The following is a 24,037-nucleotide window of genomic DNA, read 5'->3' as shown; positions in this document are numbered from 1 at the left end:
TGGAACAATAGAGACACACTCTCCTATTGTTTGCAGTTACCCTCATAAAAAATTAAAAACAAAAAAATGAGTTGTTTTCCCTCTTCTCAAGACAAGTTTGCCTTCTGCTTAACAAAAGTGTTTCCACTCCCCCTGCGGTATGAAGACAGAGCCCCACGGTCCACACTTAGTCGTGTGCCTCGGTTTGCAGCCCTCTGCTCATTTCCTGGCTCGCCTTGCGCCCTGAGGTGGGTGCACTGTCACCTTGAAATGGCAGTGTGGGGCAGTAGCAGGAAGAACCCAAGCAGGCAAGCCGGGCTTCTGCTTCACTCTAAGTACCAGTAGTCTTTGATGTGGTCCTGTCCTGCCTGGGTGGTGAGATGAAGTTGTTCATTTCTCCTGGTGCTTTTGCTGAAGACACCCTCAGAAGACCTTTTTCCGTAGTCTTGTGGGTTGCCTTAGTTAGCAACCCAATCACTAAAAACAAAAGGAGCAGAGCTGCAAGAAGAGTGGCTCCTAATATTTGGAGCCAGGTAGTGAGACCCAGAGCACTGGGCTGAAGGGAAATTATTCCTGTGCTGTTTGGTAGAGTCTCATACTGAGGACAATTAAATAGTCCAGACGGGTCACTGGGTGAGACCAATTTCCTGGTTTGTTTACTCGAACCCGATAGTTTTTCACCATCCAGCAGTGGGTCACAGTCCTGCTGCACCATGCCCCCGGGCCTGCAGAGAGCAGTCCCTTCATACTGGATTTCCACCGGCTTCCCTAAGGATCCTTGCATGTCTTTATTTGGTTGAATTGCTCTGTTTTGTCTCTCAGGCTCAGGGTGGAGGACAATGTCAGTAATTACTCTTGACTTCATCTTATGCAGGCATTTGGCTTTATGTCCCGAGTTGCCCTACAAGCAGAGAAGATGAATCATCATCCAGAATGGTTCAATGTATATAACAAGGTAACTAAACTGCCTTATTTGGGAATCACTTTAATTATGGAGTTTAATAAACTTTTTTCCTTGTCATCTTGTGCAGCTAAATGTCACTGTGCTTAAGAAAGCCTTATCCTTTCTCTCAGAATCCCTGTGTATTATTGCAAATTAGTAACAAATTTTCAGGCCTGCTCCTAAGAACAATGAATAAGCTCTTTATTTTCATCCTTGTCTTTCTTCTAAAGCTAATATGCGAAAGTTGGGCCAAATGAGGCTCCTGAATTAAAACTGGAGTATCAGCCATGCTGATACATTTCAAAACTTAAGGTAAATTATTGAAAGAAATGGTAGCAACTCAGATAGATACAGCCTTATTTATATAGTTGAAATACATTTGCTCAAGAACTGTGCTTTGAAAACAGTTAAATTCAGTATGCTGTGTAGGAACTGACCTTATTTAAAACAAAGGGCAGACTAAAAAGTTTTGAGGGGCACAATGAGATGAACCTTGTTCCTCCAGAAGTGTCCTTGCCTTTATGGTCGTGCCATTTGGAATGTCTTACAATCTAGATTTCTATGAAGTCTTCTCTATGAAAATCTTTGAAAAAGAAGAATTTCACAATTCTCATGTGACTTATTAGAATAATTCAGAGCACCTTGATACCAGGTTACACTTTTCTTTCCTAGTTGCTTCTCTTTGCTTGCCGTTTTGCTTTTACTTTTTAATCAGTTCATCAAGAAACAGCATTCCATCCCTTACCCCCACTCCACTTCTTTAATTTGGAAATGTGCTTTTTTTTTTTTGAGATGGAGTCTGGCTCTGTTGCCCAGGCTGGAGTGCAGTGGTGCTCACTGAAACCTCTGCCACTACCACACCTGGGTAATTTTTAGTACAGATGGGGTTTCACCATGTTGGCCAGGCTGGTCTCAAACTCCTGAACTCAGGTGATTTGCCTGTCTTGGCCTCCCAAAGTGCTGGGATTACAGGTGTGAGCCACTGTGCCCAGCCAAAATGTGGTTTTTAAACATTCCTGCTAAGATACAACGTTTGATAGGTTGGTTTTTCTCAGTGGCCTAAAAATAGTTGGTGTAATTAAAGTAATGAGAGTTCAGGTGGAACCTCAGTCTCTTTTTATTTAAAGAAACAAGATTTGAGATTCTGGCAGCTGCGTTGCCGCTTGATGTGTGAAAACTTTTTATTTCAAGGTGACTGTTGAGCCAGGCCTGGTGTAGACTGTTTCCTGGAGTTCACCGGGGTTTGGAAATGTTTTGCTTATTCATAATGTAGTATTTTCTAAATCATTGAATCCCCCTATTCTCAAATATGAATGTTGAATAATAGACTGACTTCTGAACTACCAAAGGAAAATAACCTTGATTTGCTGCTCAGAGTTTTAAAAACTGCATTTCTTTTTCTTAGGTCCAGATAACGCTCACCTCCCATGACTGTGGTGAACTGACCAAAAAAGATGTGAAGCTGGCCAAGTTTATTGAAAAAGCAGCTGCTTCTGTGTGATTTCTTCCAAAATCCATGTAAAATCTTGTACATAGCTGCAATGTATAGTGAAGGAAATTTACGTGAACAAATTGAGTTGTCCTTAAGGCATCATATCTAGAGGCAAAAAAAGAAAAATAACAATTTAAGTTGTATAAATTTAGTTTGCCTTTGTATACTACATTTGGTAAAATCAATGCTTAAATACAAAATGATTTAAACTTGAACTGGAGGTATTTTTCATGCTGTCTAATCATATACCTAAGATAAAAGCCATTATATTAATATTCAAAAAGAGAAGTGGCATTCTTTTGTTTTTGAGACAGAGACTCACACTGTCACCCAGGCTGGAGTGCAATGGCTTGATCTCAGCTAACTGCAACCTCTGCCTCCCGGGTTCAAGTGGTTCTGCTGCCTCAGCCTCCTGAATAGATGGGACTACAGGCTCGTGCCACCACACCCAATTAGTTTTTGTATTTTTAATAGAGTCGGGGTTTTACCATCTTGGCCAGATGGTCTCAATCTCCTGACCTCATAATCCACCTGCTTCAGCCTCTCAAAGTGCTGGGATTACAGACATGAGCCACCGTGCCCAGCCAGAAGTGGCATTCTTAAATTCGAGAAATTGGGATGGAGAGTATTCAGACATTTTATAACCCAGAAATTCAAGCAATTTTGGTGACTTTACAAATGCTTTGTGTTGGAGAATAGTTGTAAGGTGGAAAAAGAATTATGAACTCTACAAATAGTGGGTTTTAGCTTCATATAACAATTCTTCTTTTGTTTTGTTTGAGATAGGGTCTCGCTCTGCCACCCAGGCTGGAGTGCAGTGGCGGGATCACGGTTCACTGCAGCCTTAACCTCCTGGGCTCAAGCAGTTCTCCCTCCTCAGTCTCCCGAGTAGCTGGGACTATAGGCAAGTGCCACCATGCCTGACTAATTTTTAAAGTTTTTGTAGAGATGGGGTCTCCCATGTTGCCTAGGCTGGCCTTGAACTCTAGGGCTCAAGCAAGCCTGCCACCTCTGCCTCCCAAAGTGCAGGGATTGCAGGTGTGAGCCATTATGCCCAGCCATTATAACAGGTTTGTTTGTTTTTTTGTTTTGTTTTTGACACGGAGTCTTATTCTATTGCCCAGGCAGGAGTGAGGTGGTGCCACCATGGCCTACTATAGCCTTGACCTCTCAGGTGCAAGTGATCCTCCCACCTCAGTATCCTGAGTAGCTGCAAGTACAGGCATGCACCACCACACCTGGCTTATTTTCTAAGCTTTTTTGTGGAGACAGGGTCTTATTATGCGGCCATGGCTGGTCTAGAACTTCTGGCCTCGAGTGATTCCCTTGCCTTGGCCTCCCAAAATGTTGGGATTACAGGCATCAACCACTGTGTCATATTTTTAAATTTTCATTTATTTATTTATTTTTAATAATTATACAAGATGGAGTCTCAACATGTTGCTCAGGCTGGTCTTGAACGCCTGGGCTCAAATGATCTTCCTGCCTTGGCCTCCCAAAATGCTGGAATTACAGGCGTGAGCCACTGAGCCTAGCCCCATAGCAATTTTTATGAAGCTAAAGTTGATTTGATTTTAGCTGCTGTTACTACTTAAGTAATTAATTAGATTAAACAAGTCATAAAAATTGCGTGAGCTATCTTGGTGTGTTTTCTTTACTTTTCTCTTTCAACAGAGAGTTGAAAGAAAGGACAAGTATCTTGTCTGTGGCTTCCAGGAATGAGTGGCAATACAAGATTTACTGTTACAGTAACCAACTCACCAGTTCGTTATTTGACTTACTGAGTTAAGGAGGAACTAAGGGTCATTTTTCCCCCATCGTTTGCATGTTGTGACTCCTGAACTGAGGGTCTACAGCCACTGAAGCTAGAAGCTACTTGGGTATTATTCAGTAGTGAGCTCTGCCTACTCCATATGTCACTGACGGATGTAAAAAGGAGTATCAGGTAATCTAATATTTAAAAACTGTAATAAGAATGTTCTTTGAAGGAATTCAGGAATGTACCACTAATGAGATTATGATGCAGATATATCCATCCAAGAAGCATTGTTAGTCCCTGGAAGCATCATGGTAGTGGAATTTAACAAAGATTGTCTTTGTAACCCACTTCTCTTTAGAGGCCAGAGAAATCATTCATTGTTACAACAAGCAAACCTTCCCTGCTCCATGTCATCCTTATCCCAAACCTGAGAAATGTACGGGAACATGGCACAGAGGCTGAGCTCTCTGAAGCCAGTTCCTGGCTAGTTTTGCTGGCCAGGGAGAGGCAGGTATGGTCAGTTGCCCTGTGGACATGCGGTGTGCAGGGAGAGGAAGTGGGAAAGAGCCACCCAGGCTCTCTGGGTGCCGGGGGATCCAGACCCTTAGCACTAGATCTTGTGTTCTTAGAATTCTTTCAAAGGAAAAGACAAAGCTGTATGTTTTTATAAGCTCTTTCCGATAGTATAGATTTGGGACTTTTATACTTTTTATTACCAAAGATTTTTAGTTAAGTGCTTGAATTTTCAATGTTAATTTTAAACAATTTGCTTTTGAGAATCATCACCTGGATTTACATGAATTTTTTAAGCATGAAAAAATTTAAACATATTCAAAAGTACATGAATAGTACATTGAAGCCTTATATATTGATTACCCAGATATAAACACTACCAAGATTTTGTCCTAGTTGCTTCATTTTCCCTGTTTCCGTCTTTGCTAAAGTATTTAAAAGCAAATCCCAGATAGCTTATCATTTCACCCCTATATCCTTCAGTAAGTATATTGAAAATATGGTCATTTTCTTGTATAAACCACAGTACCATTATTATACCTAACAAAATGATTCCTTGCTACACCTAATACCTAGGCAAAAATCAAATCGTACTGAAGGTCATGATCGTCTTTGGACAGTAGTTTGGTTCAAACCCAGGATCTATATGAAGCCCACTCATTGTATCTGGTTGTTGTGTCTCTTTAGTCTCTTGATCTGGGGCAAGCTCCTCTCCCTTCCCCATTTCCCCATGTAATTTATTTATTGTAAAAACTGGATCAGTTGTGCTGTAGAACATTTTGCCTTCTGGATTTGTTTGTTTGCTTCCTGTGGTGTCATTTAACTTGTTTTACCATACCCTACATGGAACCCTTTTCCTCTTTTGTGAGTGGAAGTCTGAGAGTCTAAACTTGATGGCTGTGTTAACACGTGTCATGTGTAGCACAGCGGAGAAAGCAGGATGTGGTTCATGAGACCTGATGAAGACCTGTGGTGAAGACCTGAGAATGAAGTTGCTAGATATCACCTATATGAGGGTATGACATAAGGTCTATGTTAAGGGTCCCTGCATCTGCTGGAAGTCAAAGACTTTACTATAGAATCAAAGATCCCATATCCGAAGTCCATGGAAATCCTCATGGTCGTCAATTCCGACAGAATGAAACACCAGACTTGCTTCGAGTAACTCACGTTTCAACTTAAAAGAGACACTGTCGCTGTTGGAGGCCCCAAGTTCCCGTCTCTTCCAAACTTTGCATGATGGCACTGGTTTCTCTCATGTGGTAAGCTTTGGCTTCCCTCTCTTTTCTTTCTAAATGAGTGCTGGAGAGGAGTTAAACAGACATGACCTATGACCCCATGCATGACTTCCACAGCTAGTAAACTGGGGCCAACATGGTTGACGATGTCCTTTTCTACAATGAAGTTAATGAAAGTTCTGAAAATAATAGTTACTTTCTGACATTGATAGAATTTAGGAAACCTTGGGACAAATAGCTTAAGCATGACTGTTTATGTTTTTGCTATAGACAAAAAGCAGCAACATGTACATTTTATTTGGACACAAGCCTGCCTCCATTAATGTATTGAACTATTGGACCAGTAGGGAGAGTAGGAGCACTCTGTACATTTTCTGATTCAGCATTTAGAAACATACTTAAAGTTGGACTCTGTAGCTTTCAGCTTTGCAAAGTTTTCTGTGAGACATCAGGAGCTGTAATAGGGTTTGGCCATCATATGTGAGCTTTGTGTTTCAATGCCAGTTACTCAGGACTAGTAAATGAATCACACCGTCCAGAGGATGTCAGAGTCACCGAGCTGCCGCGCCTGCCAATTGCTGACTCTCCCCGGCTATCTGTGGCTGACGTGGTACTACCCAGGTCACGCAGAGTGTGAGTTACTGCTGAAAGGGCACTGGGGATGGCCCTTGGGCTTCTCATCCCAGGATGCCTGCCCTGCCCACCAATCCATGAGAAGATAGGGATGATTTCAGTAGGCCCTGGATCACCTTGTCACCTCTGATTTCCTGTTGCTTTCCACTCACCCAGCTGGAGTTTCATTTCCAGACTAAAGTCTTCATCAGTAGCTTCAGAAACAGCATTCATCTGTGTGGTTGTGCTGATATAGTCCACCAAGAACAACTGGGCTCTTTGTTGCTTTGACTGGGCTACCTTCCCTCACCTCTCCAAGCGGCACGAAAGAATTCTTTACTTTTTACATCTCTTTTCTATTTTTCTGTGAAAGTATGCTTTGGTGCTTAAGGAGGGAAGTCACAAACGTGTACTGCTGAGTTTCATGGCGATGAAATCCTGCCATGCCTAGCTATGAGAGTGAGCACAGGGATCCTGATGCCATTATTTTTCATATTCATACAGCATATGCTTACTGAGGGCCTTCTGTGTACCCTAGGGGATTGGACACAGTGACATATCAGGGTAGGTGGAAACAGATGGAGAACTGATGTGGGCTCTCTTGGAGCAGCTGCCCCAGGAGCCTCCTGTGGATGGATGTTGGGCAGGAGCCCTGAAACATTAGGGGCATATAACTAAAGGATACAGCAGGAGTTATAGGAGAAGCTGATCCCTGAGAGAATGAATGTAAAGGGAGAAGATGGGGCTAAAGTTTGAATCATGGGGACATGAATCCCAGTGATTCTTAAAACTTTGCTGTTGATGATTTTAAATGGAAAAAATGAGTACATAAGATGTTATTTCCCAGTTCAGTTTATTGGTTGCCCATAAAAGTATTTTCCTACCACAAGTGGTCATATATACTTGTGGAACACCAGGGACAGCAGAGGCGATGTGGTGGTTACCTCCTTTTCTTATGGACCAAGAACTTTGTTGTCCAGGAAACTGATCAGTTTAGCCACTGAACATTTAGTACAACACAGGGCTACCCAGATGTCACTGTCTTGATTTCTCTTGAAAGCCAAAGGAGTTAGGAGAAGGTGAGTGAGGAAAATATATTAATCTTGAGAGTTGAATAGAGTAAAAATCCCTATCGCTTTTGTACTTAAAACATCCCTGCCTCATGGGCTCATTCTTTATATTCTGTCTAGGTGGTTTATATGTGCACATTCCATGCCTGCAGTTAGCCAACTCAGGATTTATGTAATATAATATCTCCTTTTTTTTTTTTTTAAGAGACGGGGTCTCATTCTTTCATGCAGGCTGGAGTGCAGTGATGTGATCACAGCTCATTATAACCTCCAACTCCTGGACTTAAGTGATCCTCCCACCTCAACCTCCCACAGGTGCATGCCACCACACCCACTTAATTTATTTTTATTTTTATTTTTTATAGAGACAGTCTCACTATGTTGCCCAGGCTTGTCTTGAACTCCAGGGCTCAAGCGATCCTCCTGCCTCAACCTCCCATGGCTAATTTCTCTTTTTTTTTGAGATGGAGTTTTGCTTTTGTTGCCCAGGCTGGAGTGCAGTGGTGTGATCTTGGCTCACTGCAATCTCCACCTCCTGGGTTCAAGTGATTCTTCTGTCTCAGCCTCCTGAGTAGCTGGGATTATAGGCACCTGCCACCATGCCTGGCTGATTTTTATGTATTTTTTAGTAGACACAGGGTTTCACCATGTTGGCCAGGCTAGTCTCGAACTACTGACCTCAGTTGATCTGCTTGCCTCTGCCTCCCAAAGTTCTGGGATTACAGGTGTGAGCCACCACACGCTGCCGCTAATTTTTATTTCTTACTTTTTTTTTTAGAGATGGGGGTCTCACTATGTTGCCCAGGCTGATCTCAAACTCCTGGTCTCAAGTGATCCTGCTATCTTAGCCTCCCAAGTTGCTGGGATTATAATTTTTCTTTTGTTCTAAGTCAAACCCATCACAGTCTTTTCTTGTCCTTCCAAGTGTTTCCAGTGGCTGGGCCCTGGATGTGCTCTCTTTTTCCTTAGAGCCCAGAGAACTTTTCTTTCCCTTCTTATATGATCCGTAACTTTTTCTAGCACATTACCAAGGGCCTGTATCAATCAGCTGGGGGCGCTTCTTGAAGGGAGGGCCTTTGTGTGGTCTGTTTCTAGTGACTTCCAGCTTTTTTTTTTTTTTTGAGACTGAGTTTCGTTCTTGTTACCCAGGCTGGAGTGCAATGGCGCGATCTCGGCTCACCGCAACCTCTGCCTCCTGGGTTCAGGCAATTCTCCTGCCTCAGCCTCCTGAGTAGCTGGGATTACAGGCACGTGCCACCATGCCCAGCTAATTTTTTTTTTTGTATTTTTAGTAGAGATGGGGTTTCACCATGTTGACCAGGATGGTCTCGATCTCTTGACCTTGTGATCCACCCGCCTCGGCCTCCCAAAGTGCTGGGATTACAGGCTTGAGCCACCGCGCCCGGCCGTGACTTCCAGCTTTAACCCAGAGCCTCATGATTCTGCATAACGTGGATGCCCATAGCCTTTTTGTTGAATGGAAGCACTCAGTCTCTTTGGGACAAGAGAATTCATGATAGACCAACTGGGGAGCTCCCCACTTCAGGGGCCTCAGACTGGTAAAGCAACAGAATGCCCAAGAGTGACCTCATAAAGCAAGGATTCCCTTTGTGGACCCTTCTCCGCTGCCTCTCAGAATCCAGATGCTAAGGAGAATCCCTAAGCAGAGATTTTCTGTTGGATGATAAAAGCAAGGAATGAAAGTTGGAAATTTGGCAAATGTCTCAACACAGTCACCAGAGCCTGTTGAAAGTCATTTCTAGTTCACTGGTTGCTAAATCGATGGAATTTTGCCCAGCATTCAAGAAATTTAAGTAAATATTCTCTATCTCTGTTACCTGTTAAGAAACGTGCAAGCAGAAGTGTGAGGGCAGGGTGTTGGTGTTCGCTCAGCCTCTTCCCTCAGACGCTTGTCTGCTTACCAAAATAAGTTGCATGTCCTTGACAATTTGGTTTCTGTGATCAACGAGGTTGGCATGCCCTGTAGACTTGAATGACCAGTTTAACTCAGTTTTGTCCTTTTCTATTAATGACTGTCAGATAATCTCAAGGCTTTTCTTTTCTTTTTTTTTTTTTTTTTTTGGTAGTAGATCCCATCTCAAATCAGATAGTGAAAATTATATATCTTAATATATTAGAAAAGTATATCTATTCTGACCGGGTACAGTGGCTCACACCTGCCGAGGTGGGCAGATCACTTGAGGTCAGGAGTTTGAGACTAGCCCTGGCCAACATGGCAAAACCCCATCTCTACTAAAAATACAAAAATTAGCCAGGAGTGGCGGTGTGCATCTGTAGTCCTAGCTACTTGGGAGGCTGAGTTAGGAGAGTCGCTTGGACCTGTGGGGGTGGAGGTTGCAGTGAGCTGAGATTGCACCACCCCCGCACTCCAGCCTGGGTGACAGAGTGAGACTCTGTCTCAAAAAAAAAGAATATCTATTCCATATTTTTAAACTATTATGAGAATGTATTCATTTGTAACATATAATGGGAAACAGTAATTTGCTCTTTGAGAAAAATTGCAAAGCACAGATAAATGGAAATAAACAGGAAAAAGAATTGTCTGTAACCTCACCATCCATAGACAAACACTGTTAACATTTTGGCATATTTCCTGCTGATTTTTTTTTTTTTACTCATTTTTGCACAGGTGAGATAATTTTGAACAGATAATTTTGTATCTTTGGTTTTTGTGTTTTGTTGCACACAAAACAAAACAAGATATAAAAATGGATTGTAAACACTTTTCTAAATCCTGAAAAATGCATAGACATATTTTAGTGCCTATATTTCAAGAGACGGACATACCACAAATATTTACCCAGTCCTTTTTGTTAAATGTTTAAATTGTTTTCAAGCTTCTCAGTACTGGAAATAATGCTGAGACATTTTTAGTTGAAGTTACTTCATTTCAGGTTGTATTCTCTTGGGTCAGAGAATGAATGGTTCTAAGGCTTTTCAAAAAAGCTGGTCAGTTTTCATGCCTCTGGCAGTTTTGGACAGTGCAAAATCATACTACACTCTTGCCAGCATTAGATCTTACCATGTTCAAGTCTTTGCTAATTTTATAAACAAAAATAATGGTGCATCTCCCTGACTAGTATTGCTATAGAACATGTCTGGCGAAGTTTATTGGTCTTTGGTATTTATTTCATGAATAGGTGTGTGCCCATTTTCTCTTGGGGTGTTCAGTTTTTTATTATTGATGTGAGCATGTGTATGGGTGATATCTTATGATTATCAATTTTGCTTAGTAGACTGGCAATATTTAGTCTTGCTCACACTGTGTTCCCAGTGCCTACTATATTGCTTGGTATGTAGTTGCCACTCAGTAAAGATTTGTTGAGTGAATAAAGGAAGATGACACTTTGTTTTGCTGGAGAAGGAGTGGTGACCATTCTTTTTCAGAGGTCCAGGGAAAGGGAACTGAGTAACTGAGTGGGGACAGAGTATCCATGATCATCATATGTATTTCAGGGGTCATTTATTCAACATTTCATTGCTATGTAAAAGTGTATGTACATTTATATTCACAGAAGGGAGAAAGCAGAGCCTTGTCCCTGCAAAAAGGTGTGTATTATGTGGGCATCCAGCTCTGTAGCGCCATAACCATACTTTATATTCAACTTTTTGACAGGCGGAAAGATGATGAGTTTCGGGCATTTGTGAAGAGAGTCACAATGAGCGATTTCTTTAAGATAATTATGATTAGTGCTGTCGGATCGAATGCCTTTTTTACGGCCTTGTGGACCAGTTATGAAATCAGGTACCGCTTGTTCAGACTTCTTGAGGTAAGCAGACAAAATGGATCAATTTTCTTTTTTTGAAAGATGCTTTATTTCTGGAAACATTATAAGATTTTAAAGGTATTTTATTTCCAGAAATTTTCTGTAGAATTCTAAAAATACTCTAAAATCTGGGAAGAGGGTGACAAGAGCAGCAGTGGTGACTTTTTTTTTTTTTTTTTTTTTTTTGAGATGGAGTCTCGCCCTGTTACCTAAGCTGGAGTGCAGTGGCGCTATCTTGGCTCAGGGAGCAACTTCTGCCTCCCGGGTTCAAGAGATTCTCCTGCATCAGCCTCCCAAGTAGTTTGGATTATAGATACACATCAGCACACCCAGGTAATTTTTGTATTTTTAGTAGAGATGGGGTCTTGCCATGTTGGCCAGGCTGGTCTTGAACTCCTGACTTCAAGTGATCCACCTGCCTTGGCCTCTCAAAGTGCTGGGATTACAGGCATGAGCCAGTGTGCCTGGTCAGTGACATGGTTTTTAAGTCTCCTTGAAATCTCCTCTCAAAAACAGAGCAAGCCTGGGCAACAAAGTGGGACCCCCATCTCTATTTAAAAAAACGTTGGGCATGGTGGTGCACACCTGTAGTCTCAGCTACTCTAGACACTGAGGTGGGAGAGCCTGGGAGTTTGAGGCTGCAGTGAACTATGATTGCACCACTGCACTCTAGCCTGGGCAACAGAGTGAGACCTTGTCGCAGCCAACCAGCCAACCAGCCAACCAGCCAACCAACCAACCAACCAACCAAAAAAACTGGATCAACTATATAGCAAAGCCAAGAACCCACAGGCACCTTTCGCAGCAAAACTAGTTAGTTTCCTTACTACAAGCCACAAGAGCTGCATTAGTATTAGCCTTGTGGGAGAAGAAACAGAGGGATGCTAGTATGTATTCATTAAAAATGTGATGGGCTGATGTGAGAACAGCATTTGATATCAAAAAGGGTATTGCCTTGTCCAATACTGGGCTAGATCAAGAGGTTCCTGGTAATTTTTGAAGGGGCTAGAGCAGCAGATGCTATGAACTTTTAAAGCTGACCAGCCAGAACTCTCTTTAAAGACAGGATCCCACAGATAGGATAAACATTGGAAATGGAATGAAAACAGCAGGTTGGAGATACAGAGATGAAGGAAGAGAAGGTTCAGATAAAATGGGAGGAGGGGAATGGAACCAGGGAACCTCAGAATTTTTTTAAACACAGCACAAAAGCAGAAGAATGAGCTCAGTGAGGTTAGAACCATACCATCTTCTAAAAGTTCAAGAAAACTAATTTTATGTAAAACAGCACAATAGAAAAGGATTGATGCTGCTATAGTTGTGTTTTTAGGGAAAAAAAAAAGGATTGCAATAAAGTCTCATACACAATTACTTTAAGAAAAAAGAGAGTAAGGGAGAGCGTAATACCCTTATACAGGTTGAGCATCCTGAATTTGAAAATCTGGAATCTGAAGTGCTCCAAAATTTAAAACATTCAGAGCACTACTGACATGACACTCAAAGGAAATGCTTACTGGAGCATTTTGTATTTCAGATTTTCAGATGTGAGTTGCTCCACCGGTAAAGAGAATGCAGATATTCCAAAATCTAAAAAATTTGAAATCTGAAACACTTCTGTTCCCAAGCATTTCAGATAAGAGATACTTAACCTGTAGACAATGAAAGCCCACCACAATGACATGCCTACAAAACAGGAAAGACTGTGGCATACGACTTTAAAACAAGCCACATATTTAAGAAAGTGATTTAAGATAGGAAAGAACAGAAGTGAAAAGACAAAACTCAGGAAAGAATTAGAAATGAAAAATTAAAAAAAAGTTCTTGCACTGCATGGATAAAAAATAAAAATTTCAAAAATGAAGACTAAAATAGACTAAGAGCAATTAATTGCAGCAGTTAATAGCTTAAGATAAATATAGGATTAAATGTAGGACATTTTTTAAGTCAATAAGAAATGAAGAGATGAAAAGGAGTCAAGAGAAAATGATGAACATTGAAGATGGAGAAGAAAAATCCAGGATAAGGACAAAATAGGAGCCCCTGAATTTGAAACAAAACAGAAACAAAGCAAAGGAACAAAACAGATGCTGAAATCTATCATCCACGAAAAGTTACCTGAAACTAAAGGCTTGAAACTATGTGTTGAAAGAGCACACATTGCATACCTGAGAATATGGACTTTGAACAATAAACACCAAAACATACTCTAGTAAAATTACTGGATTTTAAAGGATAAAGGGGGTTAAGGAAACTATCGGTATCAAGGCAGTGTGGCTTATAAGAAGACAGTTACTTATCATCAGACTTTGCTATGGTAAAATAATATGCCAAAAGAAAATAGAGTTACATATGTAAGATACTTAAAGAAAATGAGAACCAAGAGTTTTAGATCAGAAAAACTAACTTTCGAGTATCAAGGACACAAATTCATCAATATTCAAAAACTTGGGGAATATTGTTTCTATGAGCCCTTCCTCAGTAATTTACTAAATAATAAGTTTGAGCAAACCAAAATGACTAGAGAAGCATCAACGTTAGGACTGAAGATGAGCATTAAGTATGTAGTTATTTGTGGAACTGATATTAATTGTGCTTTAACAGAGAGAATATAGTATATAATGAATGTATCTTCTGACAGTGAAGATAGAGTATGACTAAAAAATGGGAGACAATGGGGAAAACCAATATAAAAAGTTTTAAAATAATTTTCAGTAATCAATTTAGTGGGAACACTATTAGTAGTGTTATTCTGAGACTTGTATGTGTGAAATACAAGATAGGACAATTGAGCAATTATGGGACAGTTTATTTCTGTCATCCCCTGTATTCTTAAGAACCAGGATACTCACGGAAGAGAGAACCAGAAACTTCTTTGATAAATAACCAATTCCAGGTCTAGGGCAGGAGGTATACCAGATGAGCCAGGATTATCTTGTCATAGACATAGCAAGGAAGCTATCAAAGACTACTGGGGCCATGTCAAAAGGCTTAGGAGACTATGTGAAGAGGTTCCTACTGACCAAAGATGGGACAGTTTGAGCTCCAATAATAATAATAATTACCATGTATTGAAACTCACCAAATAATCTATGAGTTTATAAGACACCCCAAAATAAACTGTCCACTTTTGGAGGATGATAAGGAACTAATCCTTTATCTTGATAATTACTAAATTAAGGGAGAGAATCAAGCATTACTGACCTTATGTGAACTGCAGTACTGAGTAAGCATACAGTAGGTGAGGGGAAACATCTTTTTATAGATGTGTCCCCCTTAATAAATAAAAAAGAAATGATGTAATATTACAGTTTTTCAATGCCCTAGGAAGTAATTGATCTAGGCACTGAGCATCCGTGGCTGCTACCATCATAAAAAGAGACAACCAGAATTTATGTGCCATCTATAAAAGAACAGCACCTCTAATCTTGCCCAGGAGATCAGGAAATATGGAGGACAGAGGGATATGCTGAGCTGTACCATGAGCGCAACTCAGCAAAATCCAGACTGGGAGATTTTACAAGTCAAGCTCCCCAGTTTCTTTAACAGGTAAATTGTAAGGGAAGAGAAAAGGAATAGGAGACTTAAAAGACACACCAGAATTTTAAAAATTTATAAAATGGCAAGACTACTTATTAGTTCTAGGGATACATACGTGGGTTTTTATCTATAAAGAAATGCAAGGAATTACTATAAAAATTTGGATAGTCATTAATTTTGGAGGGGGGGGGAAGTTGTAATTGGGATATGGGGTACATGAGGGGCTTCTGGGATGACAGAGTTCTACTTCTTGACCTAGGTGGTAGTTACAGGGATATTGGCCTTGAAATAATTTATTGAGCTATGTATTTGTTCATGTGGTTGTATATGTGTGTTTATTTTACAGTGAAAAGGTTAAAGATACACTCTTCGTATCTTTAAGATAAATTACAAATATCCTTCTTGGGGGTGAAAAGGTTAGCATAAACGTAGTATGGTATCAGAAGCAGTTGAGCTGATGGGATACTACAATTAATACTTAAAATGTGTCAGATCCACTTGGCACCACTTCTGTGAACATGTTAGTATGGCAGTGAATTCCACACCACGATTCCACAGAGACTGGTTATGGACTGTGGAACATCATGTTAAGTATAAGACTCAACAGGGGTCAGGGAAAGAGACAAATTGAGGAAACTGAATCCTCTGATTCCCCTCCTGAGGCCGTAAGGGTCACGAAGCATATGTCTTGGTTTAGGGGACCTGGTTTGCAAGCCTAGGGAATGTTCTGTGCCGTTCAGACTTTGGGATCATATAGATTTGGGTTCAGGCCCCAGCTTCCTACCTTATTCCTAACTGAGAATTTGGACAAGTTACTTAAGCTCTCTGTGGTTTGGCTGCAACATTTGTAAAATGATGTAATTAATACACAACTTACAGGGTGGTGGTACAGCCATTGAAAATAACATGTATGAAAGCCCCTGGTTAACTGAAACTGAGAAATTATTAACATTCCTGGGAAACCCACTGAAGGTGCTGGAAAAGACCTGAGAGAGCCCTGATTTCTCACCTCTGGCTAACCTTGAAGCTCTGCGCAAGCAGGAAATGAAGGCTGAAGCAGAGTTGTAGGTTGCTAGAGCATTGAACATGTTCCCCCACAGAGCCCCCTTGGCAAGAGGCTGACTGATTTCAGGCATGTAAGAAAATTTCTGTCCAATCATTAGTAGGGCATTAAACTGAACAGAAACCTTGGTGGCCACACATGACAAAGAATATAGACTTTACAGAATCAGTTCAGAAAAGTCAATTTAAAAAAGAAAAGAAGAAAGAACAACAACAAACCCTGGGGAAAGGGGAGGGTATAATTTTCAGAGTTGCAACATTATATTATGTAAAATGTTCAGTTTTCAGCAACAAAATCATGAGACATGCAAAGAAACAAGAGTGTATGGCTCATACACAAAGAGAAAAGCAGTTAATTGAAAATATCAGGCAGGTGCCCTGGCTCATACTTGTAATCCCAGTACTTTGGGAGGCCGAGGCAGGTAGATCACCTGAAGTCAGGAGTTTGAGGTCAGCATGGCCAACATGGTGAAATGCTGTCTTTACTAAAAATACGAAAATTAGCTGGGTGTGGTGGTGCATGCCTGTAATCTTAGCTACTTGGGAGGCTGAAGCATGAGTATCTCTTGAACCTGGAAGGCAGAGGTTGCAGTGAGCCAAGATCATGGCACTACACTCCAGCCTGGGTGACAGAGTGAAACTAAAAAAAAAAAAAAAATCCTCAAAGAAGCTCATTTGTTGAAATTATTAGATAAAAACTTTAAAATAGCTGACCAACTGTGGCTTGTGTCTATAATTCCATCATTTTGGGAGGCTAAAGCAGGAGGATTTTGCTTGAGCCCAGGAGTTCAAGACTAGCCTGTGCAACACAGGGAGACCCCTCCATCTCTGCAAAAAATTAAAAAATTAGCTGTTGCGGTAGTGCATGCTTGTGGTCCCAACTACTTGGGAGGCTGAGGTGGGAGGATTGCTTGAGCCCGAGAGGTTGAGGCTGCAGTGAGCTATGATCATGACACTATACTCCAGCTTACGTGACAGAGCAAGACCATCTCAAAACAACAACAGCAGCAACCAATCCCCCCAAACCCAGCTATTATAAATATGTTCAAGGAACTAAAGAAAACCATATCTAGCTGGGCGTGGTGGCTCACGCCTGTAATCCCAGCACTTTGGGAGGCCAAGGTGGGTGGATCACAAGGTCAAGAGATCAAGACCATCCTGGCCATGATGAAATCCCATCTCTACTAAAATACAAAAATTAGCTAAGTGTGGTGGCATGTACCTGTAATTCCAGCTACTCAGGAGGCTGAGGCAGGAGAATTGCTTGAACCCAGGAGGCAGAGGTTGCAGTGAGCTGAGATCACACCACTGCACTCCAGCCTGGCACCTGGCAAGAGAACAAGACTCTGTCTCAAAAAAAAAAAAAAAAAAAAAAAAAAGAGAAACCATATCTAAAGAATTAAAGGAAAATATGAGAATAGTGTCTAACCAGAGAATATGAATAAAGAGATATAAATGATTAAAAGTAGTTAAATAGAAATTATGTAGTTGAAAAGTACAATAATTGAAATGAAAAATTCAGTAGAGGAACTAATCAGAAGACTTGAGCTATTTGAAGAAAGAATCAACATTGAGATTCTCCTATCTAAAGAACAGGAAAAAAGAATGAATAAAAATATGAACAGAGACCTGTAGGACATCATCAAACATAAAAACATGCATGTCATATATGTCCCAGGAGGGGAGAGAAAGGGCAGAGAGAGTATGTGAAGAGACAATGAGCAGAAACTTCCCAAATTTGATGAAATCTGCACATCTAAGATCATCAATGAACTCCAAGTAGGATAAAAGAGATTCACACCTAGATATATCATATTCAAACTGTTGAAAGACAAAGACAAAAAGAGAATTTGAGCCCATCAACATATTACTGAGAAGAAATCCTCAGTAAGATTAACAGCTGATTTCTTACCAGAAACCATGGCAGCCAGAGGGAGTGGGATGTCATGAAGTGCTGCAAGAAAAAGAATATCAATCAAAAATTCTACATCTAGAAAAGCTATCCTTCAAAAATGAAAGAGGGGTGTGATATCAGTGAAAATGGCAGAGTAGGTAACTCCAATGTTTGTCTATCCAGAGAAATGTCTAAAAAAAGGAGTAAACCTGCCAGAACTCTGGAAAATAGCCAAAGGTCTACAGCAACCCAGTGAACACAGAATCAAGAAAGAAGAAACTTAAAAAATGCAGGAAAGCTTATTTTAAAAAAAGGAAAAAAAAATGCCTGGGCAACATAGTGAAAAACAAAACAAAACAAAAACAAAACAAAACAAAAAACAGGCATATGGGAAAACAAAACAAAACAAAACAAAACAAAACAAAACAAAACAAAACATAGGAAAAACAAAACAAAACAAAAAACAGGCATATGCCATGTGTCTATACTCCCAGCTACTCAGGAGGCTGAGACAGGAGGATTGTTTGAGCTCAGGAGGTCAAGGCTGTAGTGAGCCATGATTGCATCACTGCACTCCCACCTGGGTGACAAGAGTATGATCTTGTCTCTTTAAAAAAAAAAAATGGTCAGGCATGGTGGTTCATGCCTGTAATCCCAGCACTTTGGGAAGCTGAGGTGGGTGGATCACCCAAAGTTGGGAGTTTGAGACCAGCCTGACCAACATGGAGAAATCCCATCTTTACTAAAAATATGTGGTGGCACATACCTGTAATCCCAGCTACTTGGGAGGCTGAGGCAGGAGAATTGCTTGAACCCGGAAGATGGAGGTTGCAGTGAGGTGAGATCATGCTATTGCACTCTAGCCTGGGCAACAAGAGCAAAACTCTGTCTCAAAAAAAAAAAAAAAAAAAAAAAAAAAAAAAAAAATATATATATATATATATATATATATATATATATATATATATATATATCAGCATTTATATAAATAAATGCTGGTGAGGATGTGGAGAAAGGGGAACTCATCTACATTGTTGCCAGGAATGTAAATTAGTACAGCTGTTATGGACAACATTATGGAGGTTCCTCAAAAAATTAAAAATAGAATTACCATCTGATTCAACAATCTTACTACTGAGTATATAGCCAAAGAAAAGGAAATCTCTATATTGAAGAGATACCTGCAATCCCATGTTTATTATAGCACTGTTGAAAATAGCCAAAATACAGACTCAACCTAAGTGTTCATCAATGGATGAACGAATTTTAAAATGTGCCGTATTCTATTGTGAATAGAATTTATTTTAAATGGATTTAAAATAGTATTCACAATAAAATACTATTCATACATAATAAAGAACAAAATCCTGTCATTTACAGTAACATGGATGAACTTAGAAGACATTATGTTAAGTGTAATAAGCCAAGCACAGAAGAACAAATACCACATGATCTCACGCATGTGGAATCTGAAAAAGTTGACTCATAGAAGTAGTATATTGGTTCTTGCATTGCTATAAAGAAATACCTGGGACTGAGTAATTTATAAAGAAAAGAGGTTTTATTTTGGCTCATGGTTCTGCAGGCTGTACTGGAAGCATAGTACCAGCGTCTGCTTCTGGTGATGCTGGCACCAGATGCTTGGAAGGATTGCTTGAGCCTGAGTGATGATCTGTGATCACATCTTTGTGCTCCAGCCTGGGTGACAGAGCAAGACCCTATATCAAAACAACAACAACAACACCCCCAAAAAACCCAAGGAATGTTCTGTTGCCTCTGGAACCAAGGAGCAGGGTTTCACATTGGGAATGTAAGCTGGTGCAAGGGATGGGCTCTCAGGACCTTGGGGAGCTCCACCCCAGTGGCTTTGCAGGGTACACTTCCTGTGTCTGCTTTCATGGGTTGGAGTTGAGTGCTTGCAGCTTTCCCAGGCTCAGGAGGCAAGCTGCCCATGGCTCTATCACTCTTGGGTCTGGAGAGCAGTGGTTCCCTTCCCACAGCTCCACTAGGCAGTGCCCTAGTGGAGATTCTGTGTGGGGACTCCAGCCCCACATTTCCTCTTTACACTGCTTTAGTAAAGGTTCTCTGTGAGGACTCTGCCCCTGTAGCAGGCTTCTGTCTGGACCCCCGGGTTTTCTTATAAATCCTCTGAACGCTAGGAGAAAGCCACTAAACCTCCTTCGCTCTTGCATCCCCTAAGCCCACAGACTTAACACCATGTGGAAGTCACCAAAGCCTGCAGCAGCTTGTGCTCTCCAAAGTCATGGCCTTAGCAATATCTGGGGACCTTTGAGCTAAGACTGGAGCTGGAGCAGCCAGGATATGGGGAGCAGTGTCCCAGTGCTGCTCAGGGCAGCAGAGCCCTGGGCCTGGCCTTAGAAATCATTCAGTCCTCCTAGGCCCCTGGGCCTGTTATGAGAGGGGTTGCCTTGATCTGTGAAATGCCTTCAGGGCCTTTCCCCCATTGTCTTAGATATTAGCACTTGGATCCCTTTTAGTCATGCTAATCTCTCTAGCAAGTGTTTGCTTCATAGCCTGCTTGAATTCCTCTCCTGATAGGGCTTTCTCTGTCTCTGCCAAATGGCCAGTCTGCAAGTTGTCTAGACTTTTATACTGTGCTTCCCTTTTAAATATAAGTTCCAACTTTGCTCCCATATCTGATCATAGGCTGTTAGAAGCAGCAAGGACACATCTTGAGTTTTGCTGCTTAGAAATTTCTTCTGGTAGATTCCCTAAGTCATCACTCTTATTATGTTCAGCCTTTCACAAGGCCCTAGGATATGGAAACAAAAAATAAAAACCGGGCATGGTGCCATGTGTCTATAGTCCCAGCTACTCAGGGGGCTGAGGCAGGAGGATTGTTTGAGCTCAGGAGGTCAAGGCTGTAGTGAACCATGATTGCACCACTGTACTCTCACCTGGGTGACAGAATGAGAGCTTATCTCTTAAAAAAAAAAAATAGGGTCAGGCAGAGTGGTTCATGCCTGTAATCCCAGCACTTTGAGAAGCTGAGGCAGGTAGATCATCTGATGCAATGAAGTTCTTTGCTAAGGCATAACAAGGGTGATGTTTACAGTAGTTCTCAATAGATTCCACATTTTCATCTGAGACCTCAGCAGCCTGGGTTTCACTGTCCATATCTTTATCAGCATTTTGATCACAACTATTTAACCAGTCTCTAAGAGGTTCTAAACTTCTTAGAGAATCCTCACTTCTGAGACCTCCAAGCTCTTCCAAGCTCTGCCTGTTACCTTTTACCTGTTACCTAGTTCCAAAGCTGCTTCCACATTTTCAGGTATCTCTGTATCAGAACCACACTTCTGGTACCATTTTCCCATATCAGTTTTTGTGTTGCTATAAAGAAATACCTGAGGCTGGGTAATTTATAAAGAAAATAGATTATATTTTGGCTCATGGCTCTACAGACCATACAGGAAATGTGGTGCCAGTGTCTGCTTCTGGTGAGGGTCCCAGGAAGCTTAATGGTAGAAGGCAAAGGGGAGCCAGCATGTCACATGGTAAGAGAGGGAGCAGGGGTTGGGGGAACTGCCACACACTTTTAAACAACCAGATCTCATGTGAACTCAGAGTGAGAACTCAGTTATTATCAATGGAATGGTGCTAAACCATTCATGAAGGATCTGCTCCCATGATCCAGTCAACTCCTGCTAGGCCCCATCTCCAACACTGGGAACCACATTTCAGCATGAGATTTGGAGGAGATGAACATCCAAACCATATCATGTGAATAGTGGTGGCTAAAGGCTGGCAAGAGTAGGGGGCAAGGAGAGGGGGAGAGGTTGGTTAATGAGGTACAAAGTTACAGTTAGGAGGAGTTAATTTTGGTGTTCTGTGTAATAGGGTGATGATATTCACCAATATGCATTGTATACTACAAAATAGCTAGAAGAGAGGACTTTGAATGTTTTTATCACAAAAGTGTTCGAGGTGATGAATATGCTAATTACCCTGGTTTGACATTACACATTATGTATGTATTAAAACATCATACTGTACCCCATAAATACATACAATTATATGTCAATTGAAAACAAAAGTTAAAAAACAAAAACAAAATACAATCTATAAAAAGCTGATTGCAAACATTATACTTAATATTGAGAAACTCGCTGCCTTCCTACTAAGATCAGGAACAAGACGATATCTGCTTTCACCACTCCTATTTAACATCTTACTGGAAGTCATGGCTAATGCAATAAAACAAGAAAAAGAAATAAACATGTAAAGACTGGAAAGGAAGAAATAAAACTGTCTTTGTTCACATGTATGTTTTAAAAGTTAGGAAAGTTTTGCTATATTTTCATTTACCTTGTCCACTCCCGTCTCCAGTATGCTAGTGATCCTGAAGACAGTAACTCACATTCCTAAGATAGAATCCTGGTCCTTGGTTCCAGAGCAGACTTTATTTGTTTGTTTGTTGGGATGGGGTCTTGCTCTGTTGCCCAAGCTGGAGTGCAGAGGCATGATCACAGATCATTGCAGCCTCAGCCGCTTGGCCTCAAGCAGTCTTCCCACCTCAGCCTTCTGAGCAGCTGGTACCATAGGTATGCACCATCATGCCCAGCTAATTTTTGTACGATTTGTAGAGAGGGGGGTCTCGCTATGCTGCCCAGGCTGGTCTCAAACTCCTGAGCTCAAGTGATCCATCCACCTTGGATCTCCCAATAGTCACGAGCCACTGTACACTAGCCCAGACCTTGTTCTCAAAGAATTGTATTGGTCCATTTTGACCTGATAGCCAGTTGAAAACTGATGGACTTGACTGCTTTTGTTTCACCTAACTTGGAATTTTCTCAAGGCAGAAAGGTGGCTATGCAAAGGGAATTTCTTAAAAACATTAAGAGGCATATGAACAATCTATTGCTGCCTGGGGCAAAAAAAAAAAAAAAAAAAAAAGTTAAAGCAATGGACATATTGAAGTGTAGGTAGAAAGGCCTAGAAGGGAGATTCTTTGGATAAATAGGACATTGAGAGGCTTGTGTGTATATGGAGGGATTTAGAAAGCCCAGGGCAGGAAAAATGGTTCAAATAGACCTAAGATCTCAAGTTTTCACCTTTCGCTGATCTTTAGGCTCAGTAAAAACTAGAAGTTAAGGGTAATGTAGAGTTGTAAATGGTTTTCCTAAGCACTGAAAGAGTATCCCAACACAGAGCCAATCTAAAAAAAATAGGAGAACTTTTCTTTCTCCCTCCCTCCCTGGCTCCCTCCCTTCTTTCCCACCCTTCCCTCATTTTATTCTTTCTTTTTGAGACAAGGTCTCACTCTGTTGCCTGGGCTAGAGTGAAGTGACATGATCATAGCTCACTGCAGCCTCAAACTCCTGGACTCAAGGGATCCTCCTGTCTCAGCCTGCTGAGTAGCTAGGACTATAGACATATGTCACCATGCTCAGCTAATTTTTAAATTTTTTTTTTTATAGAGATGGGGTCTTACTATGTTGCCTAGGCTGGCCTTGAACTCCTGGCCTGAAGAGATCCTCCTGCCTTGGCTTCCCAAAGGGTTACAGGCATGAGCCACCATGCCTAGCCTGTCTTGCTTCCTTTCCTTTTTCTCTCCTCTTTTCTCCTTTCTTTCTTTCCCTCCCTACCCTTCCTCTCCCCCTCCCTCCCCTCCACCTCCCTTTTCCTTCTTTCCCCCTCTCCCTTCCTCCCTCCCTCCCTCCCCTCCCTTCCTCCCTCCTTCCCTCCCTCCTTTCTTCCTTTATCAGACAGGATGTCACGCTGTTGCCTGGGATGGGTGCAGTGACATGATCATAGGTCAGTCAACCTCAAAACCTTGGACTCAAGAGTTCCCCATGTCTCAGCTTCCTGAGTAGCTAGAACTACATGCATGTACCACCATGTCCAGCTAGTTAAAAAAAATTTTTTTTTTTAAGATACGGGATCTTGCTGTGTTGCCCAGGCTGGTCTCAAACTCCTGGCCTCAAGAGAGTCTCCTGCCTTGGCTTCCCAAAGCACTGGGATTACAGGAATGAGTCACAGTGCCTGGCCTTTTTCTCTCTGTCTCTCTCTCCTCTCCCTCACTCTCTTTTTCTTATTTCTGTTTATTTTTCCTTTCTCTTTTTCCTCTTTCCTCCCTTTCTTCTTTCTTTTCTTCTTCTCTCCATTTTCCCCCAAACCCTCCTTCTC

General features: G+C 41.3%; 2 protein-coding genes across 5 annotated transcripts in view; both read left to right on the top strand.

Annotated features, from left to right (window-relative positions):
* Positions 1-4,043, top strand: part of PCBD2 (pterin-4 alpha-carbinolamine dehydratase 2) — a 55,332-nt gene extending 51,289 nt beyond the window's left edge. For both annotated transcript variants that reach the window (XM_039467378.2, XM_074381425.1), the window contains 2 exons: positions 854-934; positions 2,328-4,043. In XM_039467378.2, coding sequence (XP_039323312.1) covers positions 854-934; positions 2,328-2,423 — 177 coding nt within the window. In that variant the 3' untranslated portion in view covers positions 2,424-4,043. The remainder of the gene's footprint in view (positions 1-853; positions 935-2,327) is intronic.
* Positions 4,044-4,150: 107 nt separating this feature from the next.
* Positions 4,151-24,037, top strand: part of CATSPER3 (cation channel sperm associated 3) — a 62,118-nt gene continuing 42,231 nt past the window's right edge. For 2 of the 3 annotated variants that reach the window (XM_074381395.1, XM_010338622.3), the window contains exon 1: positions 9,427-11,397. In XM_074381395.1, the coding sequence (XP_074237496.1) occupies positions 11,062-11,397 (336 nt within the window). In that variant the 5' untranslated portion in view covers positions 9,427-11,061. The other variant, XM_074381397.1, reaches the window with a different exon arrangement.

This window comes from Saimiri boliviensis, chromosome 1 (genome assembly GCF_048565385.1).
Source record: "Saimiri boliviensis isolate mSaiBol1 chromosome 1, mSaiBol1.pri, whole genome shotgun sequence".
NCBI lineage: Eukaryota > Metazoa > Chordata > Mammalia > Primates > Cebidae > Saimiri > Saimiri boliviensis.
Note: the sequence above shows the minus strand (reverse complement) of the source record. Positions and strands in the feature narration are given on the sequence as shown.